This window comes from Echinops telfairi, unplaced genomic scaffold (assembly GCF_000313985.2).
Source record: "Echinops telfairi isolate 266 unplaced genomic scaffold, ASM31398v2 ScPeMD7_23;HRSCAF=83, whole genome shotgun sequence".
NCBI classification, from domain to species: domain Eukaryota; kingdom Metazoa; phylum Chordata; class Mammalia; order Afrosoricida; family Tenrecidae; genus Echinops; species Echinops telfairi.
In genome coordinates, this window is record NW_022103920.1 from 69,207,946 (window position 1) to 69,221,560 (window position 13,615).

At 37.3% G+C, this 13,615-nt stretch overlaps 1 protein-coding gene across 1 annotated transcript in view; it reads right to left on the bottom strand.

The window, feature by feature from the left end:
• Positions 1-13,615, bottom strand: part of VWDE (von Willebrand factor D and EGF domains) — an 83,942-nt gene that overhangs the window by 52,345 nt on the left and 17,982 nt on the right. The window contains exons 2-6 of the mRNA XM_045288652.1: positions 13,460-13,549; positions 11,862-12,006; positions 6,897-7,114; positions 6,573-6,646; positions 4,561-4,831 (exon numbers count right to left, since the gene is read on the bottom strand). Coding sequence (XP_045144587.1) covers positions 4,561-4,831; positions 6,573-6,646; positions 6,897-7,114; positions 11,862-12,006; positions 13,460-13,549 — 798 coding nt within the window. The remainder of the gene's footprint in view (positions 1-4,560; positions 4,832-6,572; positions 6,647-6,896; positions 7,115-11,861; positions 12,007-13,459; positions 13,550-13,615) is intronic.

Consider the following 13,615-nt stretch of genomic DNA (forward strand, 5'->3'; position numbering starts at 1 on the left):
AAAACTGGCACAATGAGATGGCTCCATGAGCAGGTGCATTGTTGTGGTGGCAAAACCCCATATGCCACAAATCAGGACTTTTTTGTCACAGGGTGTTACACAATCTTTCCCAATCTTGAAATAGAAAGCATGATTAACAGTCTGACCTGGTGGAACTAACTCCAAATGCACTATCCCCCTCACATAAAAAAAATCCAAATGAGCATCATCTTGATCTTTGATTTCATTTGGTGAGACTTTTGTGTGTGTGAGGTGATGATGGTGTCTTCCACTAGCTTGATTGATGTTTGCTTTGGGTGGTATAAGCATAGTACCATGTCTCATCACCTGTAATGACCTTGGGGGAAAAGTCTGGGTCACTTTGGAGCTGTTCTTTCAATGCACGAGACCTTTCAAGTTGACACTCTTTTTCCTAGTCAGTCCGAACCCAAGGCATAAATGTCACAGCGACCCTTCTCATTCCCAAATCTTCTGTTAAAATTCACTGAACTGAGGTCCAAGATAGTTCTGATAACTTCCCCATCTCTTCAATAGTCCACTGTCAGTCTTCAAGCACAAGTGCACAAACTTTGTCAATATATTCATCTGTTTGGGAAGCTGATGGTCGTCTAGAACAATGTTTGTCATCAACTGACATTTTACCTTTTTTGAAATGAGAAAACCACTTGTACACTTGAGTTTTTCCCATAGTGCTGTTCTTGTAAGCTGTGTTCAATATCACAACAGTTTCTGCAGCATTTTTCCCACGCAGGAAAGAAAATTTCACAGCTGTATCCTGTTCTCTTAAATTGGCCATCACAAAAAAGGAAGTTTGAACAAAACTGCTTTTACAAAAAAATTCATTGTGACCAGAGAGAACCTTCTCAGGCACTGGGCACACTAACTCAGAGGGTGTTGCTCAAAGGTTACCTAATGGGAAAAATACATACTACAAAAGCTCCATCCAGCAGAGATTTTACCCATTGTTGTTGGGTTGTTTTTTTTTTTGTGGGGGAGAGAGTACTCCCTTGGATATGGAAATATAATTCCAGAAAAGTCAATACGTCTATAGATAATCGATATTCCCTTGCAGCCAATAGGAAAAACATGTAGAATTAGAGTTAGAATAGGGCTCAGTGAATGTGGAATGAGAGGAAGGGTAGCTTATTGCATGATCAACCTTCCTAATGCTGTCACCCTTTAATACAGTTCCACATGTTGTAGTGACCCCCCAATCATAAAATTATTTTCATTCTACTTCAAAACTGTAATTTTGCAATTGTTATGAATTGGGCAACCCCTGTAAAAGGGCCATTCTACCCCCAAAGGGGTCACGACCCACAGGTTGAGAACCACTGCACTATAGGAACACCACCTCACCTTGACTAGGTACTTGATTTGAACTACAGGGAGACTGTTTCCAAAACCAATTGAAGGTAGACTACTATGCTTGCTCCACAGAAATTCCCTTCCTTTCTAACTTTTTAAACTTAAAAATAATACCTTATTTTTAATAAAAAATTTTAGGACTTCATCATAGAAAATATTTTTATAGGAATTAAACTTTATATTTCTACTGAAGCTGAAGTAGATATTGTTAAGATCTTGGTACAAATCCTTCAAAAAACCTCTCCTGTGTTTCATAAATATCCTTGCTTGTCAATAAATGCTCAACTAGTCCATCCTTTCAATGACTCACAAGTGTTTTATCATGTGGCCTATCACTATGTATCATTGTTTGTTCAACATATTTACTGATCATTCATTAGCTGTAACAGTTTCTTCTGACAAGGAGAGATACGATGATTATATTGATTTATACACATCCTTAACTATATCTTACAATGCATTCCCAGAAGTAAAATAACCTTCATGAACACTCTCCCAGACGCTACATGAGTCTCTTTGTCTCACTCTCTAGATAGTTAGGTGTAGATGCGTATACACACACCATATCCCATACTGCAATCTGGAAAGACTAGCAAGTTACACTATTGACAGTTTGTGTGAGAGGTTTGTAACACTGCACTTTTGCCAATAAAGAGAATGAGAATTTTTATATGTTTAACTAGACTTTAGGTAGAAATTACATCATTGTTTTGATCTACATTCTTTGTTTACTTTTGTACAGTTATTTTTGTTGCTGTTATTTGTATTTTGGGATGTATTTGTCAGATTTATTTCTTTTGTAAATTAATCATTTATATTATTTGCTGTTTACTTGGGTTTTTAACATATTAGTTAAGTATATAGGTATATTGATCATATGTCTTGTATGTTGCAGATATTTTTCCAATTATTGATTTGAAATTTTTTATCATATATTTTTATAAAATACACAATCACATTTATAATGTTGTCTTTAAAAATTCTTGCTCACCTCAATGATATAAAAATATTTTCTTTGACTTTTCTAGTACTTTCACTTAAATTTTATGCACTTTAAATTTACATTTCCAAAAGATAATGAGGATGCAAATAGTTAGCTCACAGATATGAAATATAATCTATGAAAATATATAGACTTGGGTCTCTTTATGCCCTTTTAATTATCTTCTACCTGTCTACCAGTTTTTTCCTGAAGCAGTAGCATATTGTATTTATTTCTAAAATTAGTGAGATATTCTTGATTTGGGATAAAAAAATCCTTTATGATCGAAATAATGACAGAGGTCATATGATAGAATTTGCAAGACCAACAATTTATTCATTACAAATGACTACAGACTGTGAAACAAACCATTCAATAGCTCATATGCAAGTTCAAGTTGAAGCTACAGAAAATTTGTCTTCTTAAAATGATTGAAGTATTGATTTGTATAATATGTGGATTAAGTGACAATAAAACTGTTTTAAAAAGAAATAAATAAAAATTTTAAAGTCTATGGGTGCCAAATCATGACCTTTAGTATATACCACCTGATTTTAGAGTCTTCTCAAGAAAAGATTGAATCCTTGAACACCCAATGAATTGTGGGATGGACATCATAAAAAACAAAAGAAAAAGGTATTTAAAAGACAGGTAAGAAAGAAAAAGGCCAGAATTAATGTCAAAAGAGACTCTGAAACTTCCTGTAGAATGGAGAGTACTCTTAAATTGCAGTACTGAAAAAATTCTATGGACAGAATGTTAAAAAATTCAGGAAGCACCAAAAGAAGATAGAAGGAATACACAGTCATGGTAGCCACAAGAAGTAGTTGATGTGGATCTTCTCAAAAAATCTCACACCATCTTAGGTCACAGATGATCAGAAACCAATAGTATTAAAAGAAGCAGTCCAAGCTGTACTGGAAGCATTAGTACAAAACAAGACTCCAGGACCTGACAGAATAGCAATGCAAGTAATTCACAAACTGATTCAGCATGGCAGGTATTGATGCTCTTCTGTGCCCAGAACTTGGTAGACGGCAGCGAGATTGGAGAATGACTCGTTCTCAAATGACAAGTGAAGAAGACTTGAAACCCTGATGCAGATTTTAAAAATGATAGCCTTCGTGATGGTTTATACAGTACCATTAAGGAAAATAAAAAAGGGCGGTTAGCAATATCATGGTAAATGGAGAGAAGAGTGACGTTGGCAAAGATCTGCTTAAATTGTTAAAAAGCAAAAATATCATATTGAGTATTAAGGTGCACTTGATCAAACCCAAATAACCAATCTTACTGCATCAAGCTGATTCTGATTCACAGCAACCCTATAGGACATGGTAGAGCTACCCCTGTGGGTGTCTGAGCCTGAAAAAGCCTTGTCTGTCTCCCACAGAGTGATGTATGGTTTTGAAATGTCGACCTTGTGGTAAGCAGCCCAATGCATAACCACTACACCAACCAGGTTCCTGCACTTGACCCAAGCCAAGAGATTTTCATATGCAATCACCTCATATGCATTTGAATTACGCTATTGGCAAAGACTGATGACTATACCAAAACTGCCACAAGAATGAGCAATCCTGTCTTGGAAGAAGTACAATTGGAATGGTCCTTAGAAGCAAGGACGTAGAGACTTTGTTTCAAGTACTTTGTGCACATTATCAAGAGGTACCCGTCCTCGAGGTAAAATCAAGGGCCACCAAAAAGTGGGACAGACCCTCAAGTAGAGGATGCAATGGCTGCTACAAAGTTGTGCTCAGCAGAGCAGCAATTGTGGGCATGCCATTGAACTGGGCAGTGCTGCAATCACAGGGCTAACATGTGTTAGTTAGAACCAACTCAGTGGCATCTAACCACAACGTTCTTGAACATTATTACATATGCTTAATTTCAACAACTATAGGCCTTATAGGACGGACTCAAATATTTTTTATGAGTCATGTACCAGGTTGTCATACCTGTAAAGCTTAAATAAGGCCACTCAATTTTGACCAAATTGAACTAGGTTGTGTTGATTTGGGAGAAGGCAGGTGAAAAAATTATATACAGATATTCTAAAATAGGAGTTAAGTTTAAATGCCATTTTATTAACATACTAATATTAAAAGATAATAACTACTCATTTAATAGGGTTGAATAGTCATTCAGATTTTTATTTTAACTGCAGAGAAGGAGGAGAAATCATTTGAATAGTAAAGAACCAAACATACCGTGACTTTTCTTCCTAAGTAAGCCTCACTTATCCTGAGAGTGCTCGTTTCCTCTTGGCTCTTTACAAACAAATATGGCCGTGACTCATGTTGCTGCCCACTGCACATATCCAAAGTAACCACATCGCCTCCTTCCTTGGCAACAAATCCACAGTTACAGGACACAGGATGGTGAAGGCTTCCACAGTCCCACTGACGTATGTGGACTTCAAAATCACGGGACACACTCTTGTAGAGGACAAATGTTCCAGTCTTGAAATTATCATAAGCTCTATCATGAACAAAAATGAATTACATTAAGCACAGATATAAATATCACAGAATAGGCTATCAACAAGACACATGCATTACTAAGTATACTTACAGACACTTCTTATATTTCGATGGAAGAATGAAATGCAGAAATTTCCAATAATTCTCTGTACTATGAACGCTTATTTGTCTGGAACAGAATAAAACAACTCTGCCCCATTACTCTTTCCCCCTACTTTCCTGGTCTCCAGGAGGGCGGCCTGCTGCAAACCCTCCTCCCCATGTGCTTATGGCCATCGGCCTCCCTGCTTCAAGGCTTTGTCAAAGGTCCTCATCACATTCTGACTCCCCGTACCCTCCCTACTGGAATAGGCCACGCAAACCCTCTTCCCAGACTTCCCTTTTTAGCCTCTGCATTAGTTTTCCTGATAGCACATATCTTCATTGGTTACACTATAGGTTGTTTGTATTCATCATGTTTCCGCCTCTCCTTACCTGTTAAAGGGTAAGGTCAACTCTCCAGAGACCTTACCCATTAGACCTAAACGCTGGTCTGAGTGATTATAAAAGGGGGAAAAATAAAATTGTGAGGGAAGGTGTTGGGGGGCGGCGAAAGGGGAACAGATTGCAGTGATTGACAACTCTTCCCCGCCACCCCACCCCACCCCGCCCAGGGGGACAAACAATAGTAACATAGGTGGAGGGAGGTAGCGAGTGGTGTAAAATATGAAAATAAAAATGATTTATAAATTATCAAGGGTTCACGAGAGTGGGGGGAAGGAGGGGGGAAAAGAGGAGGTGATATTAAGGGCTCAAGTAGAAAGAAAATGTTTTGGAAATGATGATGGCAACATATGTACAAATGTGCTTGATACAATTGATGTATGGATTGTTATAAGAGCTGTAAGAGCCCCCAATTAAATAATTTATTGAAATTTTTTAAGTAAAATTGAAACTGAGTTTTAATTCTTTTGTGAAACATGAGTTAGTTAAGAGAGAGAGAGAGAGAGAGTTCAGTTAGTTAGTGAAAGGCAAGGTCAGGAAGTGTTGGTCTGTCTTATCCATGACCATACTCCAGCATTTAGACTATGGTGTGCCACTTAGCTGTTGCACAATTAATCTTGCCACACTGAGTGGAATTAACTTTAAATCCTTTGGTGATGCAAATGGTTATTTCTCTCAGTTACTAACTAAAACATTACAGATTCGAGTCCACCAGAGGCCCTTCAGAAGAAAGGTCCAGTGAGAGACTGCTGATAAACTGGCCACTGGAAGCCTTGCAAAGCACAGCTCTGCTCGGACATAAATGGGGTCACTGTGAGCTGAAATCAATTTGATGTGGCAGCTAGATGAGTTGGGCCTTCCTTTAACTACTTATAATGTGTTAGCTTAATCTTCTTGTCTTAAAACTTATTTGAATGTCATATAGAAGCATATGTATTTAAAGCAAGCAATCTAATCAATATTAGAAATAAATAAATGATCATGCAAAAATGATTATCTGCATTTGCAATAATCTTTATTTCTATATATCTCGCCTCACAACTATTTTATCTTTTTACTAAGGAATAAGTTTCAAGGCAAAAACTCTATACAAGTAAACTAGTACTTGGAAACAAACCAGGGATATCCATACATGCCTTTGCTTTTTGGGTTTTCTGTGGATAAGAATAACAAATAAAGCAATATGATATTTAAAGCAAAATAACAACAAAAGATCAGAACAAAACTACTAAAAGGAAAAATTTTCAGAAAATTACCTGCCGTCAAATGTAATGATATGAGGGTCAGTAAATGAGTAGCAGTAGGCAGTTGGGATATCCTTTACTTTGATCTTAGAAGCAAAGAAATGTCCATGAATTATTACCATCAATCATTAGTTAGTGATGTTACAATAAATTATCTAGCAATATAAACACATTTATATTAGTTATTTTTTACCCATTATTGAAAATGGGATCATTTAAAACCAACGTGATTTTTACCAAATCATTTTGAAGTGTAAAATTTACAAGACATGTCGATAAGATACATGTATCTTTTTGAAGCTTCGTTTATTAAGATGTTTTTTATAACTTGTCAACCTGGATGCCGTCCGGAATGTAGCTGTTCCACAGGAAATCCTCACTGACTATAGAATCCACCAAAATGCTCGTAATCCTTTCTCCATCTCGAGAAAAATCTGCTATAGCAGTGTAGTACACAAAAGCATGGCTACAGGTTCCGTTTTCACAGGATGATGTCTGATGAAGGTCCATGTGACAGGAAGAGAGTGCCAAATTTAAGCCTACCTGTTCTTTACCTGTTCAACGAAAAACAAATGCATTAGAATTTGTCCTAAGGTCATATACTAACTAATCCATTTACTAGCCCAATGAAAGTGGAGCATTGAATAGAAAGATTATTCTTAAATAATTTCCTTAAATTATTCTTAAATAATATTCTTAAATAATTAAATTATTTTAAAAGAAATGGTCACAATTTTTAGCTAAATAAAATCAAATCTATTGAACTCTGTGACCTTTACAAATAATTAATCAACTTGGTATATATATATACCATGTTGGACATATAAAATGTCTGTGTTGGATAATATATCTATATATAATATCTATATATTATCCAACACGGACATTTTCCTTCCATTTAAAACCCCACGTATATGCACACACACACACACAAATCTAAAGCAATAAAAAAATGCATCTTGTTACTGGAGAAAACAACAGCAGCAAAAAACCTGATCCTAGCACCAAAAACATCTCTTTTTTTGTCCCTAAAATTTGGCCTTCAACCCAGGTATTTCTGATTTCTGCTCTTTTTTTAGGGTCTGTATTTGTGTCATCCATGATAAGAAAAGACAAGGAAGGGTCTTCACAAATTATACAACTTCAAAAATCTGGAGAAAGTAATTGAAGTTTCAAAAGGAAAGAAGAGATTTCCCATTCCCACCCCATTGTTGCAAAATTGTCCTCAAAGGAAATGTGGGTGTGTGTTCTGAAAAACAAGGAGAAAGAAGAAAATCATTAAAATTTTTTATTTTCTCTCTCGCTTTTTAGACATAAAATTATACAAGTCATTTAACATCCATAGGTATACTATACAAACTTCAAAAATTCCTGAAAGAAAATACATTTTTATGAATTTTCTAAAATTACATACTTTCCTCGTGCATATGAAAAATTACAGAAACATCGGTATTAACCAGCCCATTAACCTGAATATGGACTATATCTGATCTGGAAACAGTCCCTGACACCATTTCCTCAGGATATGGTATAGGAACCAAGAATTCTTTTCTTTAAAACCTGTGAAAATTTAGCAACGTCTTTTAGATATGCACTAAGGCATACCAACTTGTTTCCTCCTAGAGACTAAAAGGCAATATATTTAAAGAATATGACATAAGGACTAGCCAAAATGAAAGCCAGAGGTTTCTCCAAAAAAAAAGTGCTCTTTTTCACCAATTAGGCAAAAAGAAAATGAAAATTCTTAAAAGCATAAATATAATTAGGAAGTCATTATAGCAATGTTTGCATTTTTGAAAGAACTGGGAGCATGTGATTTTATTTTAAAGTGCATTTGTAATTGAAAGTGATTGCTGCAATTATCGGAGATCTCAGTTTTATAAACATCAATAGCATCTTCCTCTTTATGATATACCCCATAAACGGATAACACTGTGCACAATATGCTTTTTAGAGGTAGGTTAAACAGAATGTGACAAACAGTCTGAGCATTAAAATCTAATTTTGGAAGTTAGAAAACTTCCAAACCAAGACACTTGGCCTGACTAAAATGACTGCCCCAGATTGAAATTAAATTTCATTTTTTAATCAAACCGCAGTTTAGCCTGAGACCTCTGCTTCTGTGACTTCTACTTCTTGTAAAAGTTTCATTGCTTGTAACCCAAAAATAGCAAGGGTCAAGATTTTAGTTTGTGGTAGGAATTCTTCATTCAATTCTTCATTGGCAAGATTTAGTTGGTGAAGGATGTCAGTTCCCTTGTATGTCTAGGTCAATGAGGACGTCTATAGTTCTGTCTGCTTGGTATAACTTAACCAAAGGTAGTTATATCAGTGATGATTTTATAGTTTATATCAGTGGTCAGTAGTTCAAACCCACCAATCACTCCAAGGGGAAAAAAAGAGACTGTCTATTCCTGTAAGGATCATCTCAGAAACCCAAAGGGTCATATGATCATTATGAGAGGGAATCAATTCAGTGGCAGTGGGATTGGTTTTTTGATTTACACCACCAGGGCTCCTGTAATTAGCACAAGTAAATAAAAATAAGAGAAAAATTCAGGCTGCCAAGACCATAACACTGTCATCTCACATTTTATTGTGTTCTGTATGAGGATTTCAGTTCTTTCATATGTCTAGATCAGTAAGGAATGCATAGGCATGCATCATAACATCTATATAATTAGTCATTTAAATAAAAGAATCTGAAAAGAAAGATCTCAAACATAGGTTTGCATTAGTGAGACAAGTGTCAAGAATTAATTATAAAATAATACTTGTTGAATAAATTGGAAATTTTAACATAATTTATTACAATGTAACTTATTATAACACGCTGATGATACTGTCAGCTAAGCATTGAACTGCTAACCCGAGGTTTGCAGGTTCAAACCCATCTGCTGCTCCATGGCAGAAAGATGAGGCTGTCTGCTCAGAAACCCTAAATAGGGTCACTGTGAGTCAGAATCAATTTGATGGAGTGGATTTGAATGATTTTATCACCCTTAGTGGTAATAATTTGGAAAGTCTGGAAAAGTAGTTTGTTTTTCAATCCACGAAGACAAAGCAAAAAGGACATAAGGGGGAGAAGCAAAAGAGGGGAAAAGAGGCTGTTCACTGGAGAATGATTGCTGTGGTAGTGTGTGATTGAATCCATTCTGACTCACAGACCCTAGAAGACAGGGTAGAACTACACAATAGGGCTCCCTAGGCTCTCAGTGTGATGGGTGCCAATTATCAGGTCTTTTCTCTCAAAGAGCAACTCATAGATGTGCATCACTGACCTTTGGGGTAGCAGCCAAGTGCTTTACCATCATGCTACCAGGCTTCTTTGAATTGCTGTTATCTTTCCTTTATACGTTGAACCCAGGAGAGATCAGTGTGAATTGTTTTGGCAATCATAAATTTGGCACTGTATTATTAATATGATTTGGCTATAATTTTATTAAATGTGCAAAAATAAGCACACACAAAAAAGACAAAACAATGCAAGAAAACAAAAAACAAAATAACAACAAATAAACAACAAAAGAAAAGCCTATAAATAATTCCAAATCTGTTTGTCTATCTAGATAAGATAGGTGGGAAAACAATGGGACTGACGGCTCCTGGGGACACAGGAGAGGGGGGAAAGGGAAACGAAGGGGGGTGTCAACAAACCCAGGGGCAAGGGAATAACAAGTAATCTAAAATTGATGGCTAGGAGGGCATAGGATGCTTGGTGGGGCTTGACCAAGGGCAATGTAGCTAAGAGGAATTACTGAAGCCCTAATGAAGGCCATACATGATAGTGGGACAAGAAGAAAGTAAAAGAAAATAGAGGAAAGAACTAGGAGGCAAAGGACATTTATAGAGGTCTAAACACAGGCATATACATATGTAAATATATTTACATATAACAATAGGGAAATGGATCTATGTACATATATTTATATGTTAATATTAAGGTAGCAGACAGACATTGGGCCTCTACTCAAGTACTCCCTTAACGCAAGAAAACTTTGTTCTAATAACCCACCATTCTGAGATGCTCACTTTCCCCACACGATCATTGAAGACAAAATGGATGCATAAGCAAATGTGGTGAAGAAAGCTGATGGTGTCCAGCTATCAAAAGATATAGCAGCTGGGGTTTTAAAGGCTTGAAGATAAACAAGTGCCCATCTAGCTGAGAAGCAACAAAGCTCACATGGAAGAAGCACACCAGCCTGTGTGATCATGAGGTGTCCATGGGATCGGGTATCAGGCATCAAAGACCCAGAACTAAAAATCATATTGATGTGAATGAGGGGTAGGGTGGAGTGGAGACCCAAACCCCATCTGTAGACAATTGGACATCCCCTTACAGAAGGGTCACAGGAAGAGACAAGCCAGTCAAGGTGCAGTATAGCACCAACAAAACACACAACTTTCCTCTAGTTCTCTTATGCTTCCTCCCTCCCACTATCATGACCCCAATTCTACCTTACAAAACCGGCTAGACCAGAGGATGTACACTGGAACAGATAAGAGCTGGAAACACAGGGAATCCAGGACAGATAAACTCCTCAGGACCAATATTGAGAGTAGCCATGCCAGGAGGGGAAGGGGAAGGTGGTGGGGGAAAGGGGGAACCAATCACAGTGATCTACATATGATGATCCCCTCCCTGGGGGATGGACAACAAAAAAGTGGGTGAAGGGAGACATCAGTCAGTGTAAGACATGAAAAAAAAATTATACATTATCATTTATTTATACATTGATACCAAGGGCTCAAGTAGAAAGAAAATGTTTTGAAAATGATGGCAACAAATATAAAATTTGCTTTACACAATGGATGGATGTATGGATTGTGATAAGAGCTGTAAGAGCCCCCAATAAAATGATTATTAAAAAAAGCAATCAGATTCTACAGCCAACCCACTGCAAAATGTAGCAAATTCTGCTTTGACATCTCTTGCTGATACAAATCAGAGATTACTCCTCCTGTGGCGGGCTCAGGGGTTTGAGGTCAACTAGCACTAGGTCAAGATGCTGACTCACCTCATTGCTGGTATATTGTTACCCAATTATGATATTACCTATTGATGATGTTACATGTTGGCTGTATGACATGTATGCCTTTTGAAAGATCTGTAATCCCCATTATATATACCCATTGGAAATACCTTCTCTCAACCCTGACATGGGATGAGGAAAAAACAAAATTTGCAATAAGATTAATTATATGCATATATTTTAGTAATATTTTCTTAGAAAGAAAAATAAGCTTCAATTATTATTTTAGATCTAACAATACAATTAAATGTACTCTGTGTATTACCTTGATCAATAGTTTTCAGTTTTAATGAAATTTTGCATTCATGATCAAGCTCATGTAACCCGAAGCAAGTAATAGGAATTGTACTCTCCATTCTCAACTGGTATTCTGTCCCATCTTCTGATATAGTGTTCTGTTCAGGTTGTAACTGGTGTAAGAAAATACAGAAAGCAGTTATGTTCAAATATAACTCACATTTTACATAGTAATTTTAAGAGAGAATTTTTTTTTAAATTCTTTTTTTTTGGTAAACAGATTGGCAAAGACAAGGTAAAGACTGAGATTTTTACATTAAGCAAAACAAATTAAAGTTAACCCTACAGAAATGCACGGCAGATAAAGAAGATGGCATGGAGCTGCCATACTGCTCTGAGTTTAAAGCCCATTTGGTTCCCCCGCTCATGTGGTGGAAGTTAATCTGAGGCTGGTTCTGTGGTGGGCAGCGGAGAAAGGGGAGACAGATGATGTTTCTTCTTCCGTTTGTTTTGCAAATGGCAGTACCGCGGACAGCAAACATGGACTCCCATCATGAGAGTCTGCGTATTCATGCGGAGTAGTACTCTTCAACTTAATTAGAAATGTGAGATTTTAAAAAATTAAATCCATTTTTTTTTTTTGGCCCCTGAAATATATTAACCTTGAGTTTATTTCTTGGTCTCTGTTGGGTTTGCCTAGAACCCGGCTTTCGGAGAGACCCTATCTCAGTTCACAGGCCAATCTTAATTTGAGGCAGGACGTTTCTATGCAGCCTCAGTTCTTGGCCAGCCCTTCTAAGAGCTGTGTTCTAGGATGGAAGTCTCTCTCGGTCACACAGAAATAAATACCTGGCCCTGGCATTGTTTGTTTATCAAGTGCTTACCAATGGAGATCCAAGGGTTCTGGGCCAAGGTCAGAGCTTTGCTCCTCTACACCCCCAATATAAGGACACTACTCTGACAATGTAGTTCCCACCTCTCGGCCATCACACTATGCTGCTTAGTCCACTTCCTGATTCCTTTCCCTAGTCTCTACTGTCTAAACATGAACTTAGCCCAAGTGCAGGCTGTATTTCACTTTGGAGTCATAGTCTAACAATCTATCAAAAATCCCATTTTATCCTTGGACCAAGGATAATTCAGGAAAAAAACTCTGGCCACATGCCTTAGAATGCCCAGGGCACACTTGCCTTTTTGTTCCTTCCACCACACTGAGATGCCAGGACATCTCTGCTCAGCTGCTGGACAGATCATCAGTTCCAGGCCTGGCATTGGTTCCATTAGTTTAATGTCTGCCTTCCTTACAGCCCACCACTCGGTCAGTTCTATCCTCGATTATGGTTCAGTGCTTGCAATCCCAAGTGTGCAGTCACTAATTATTAATACTCTAATTTTAGCACTTTTGTACGGTCATGTTGTAAGATATTTCTGAAATAATCCAACATCAAGTTTTAAACGAGCAGTCAGGATTTGTGTGCATGAGGGTACCTGGGCTTTTCTTGCAAAAGAGACTCCTGGGTCTCAGCATTTTGATTCAGTCTATAACGAGGTACAGCAGACAGCATCCTAGATCACGGTTCAGAAAACAAAGTCACAGAGGGAAAATCCCTGCCCATTGCTACATACCTTAATGCCTGCGAAAAATTCCTGGCTTTCGATGGCTGAACTCCAGACATGTGGTGTCTCCAAGAAGAAGACAGAAGCACTACAGAAGATCTATGAACACAGGTGACAGTCACGGAGGAATTAATGGAGAAATGTGCGCAAATGATCTTTAAATAC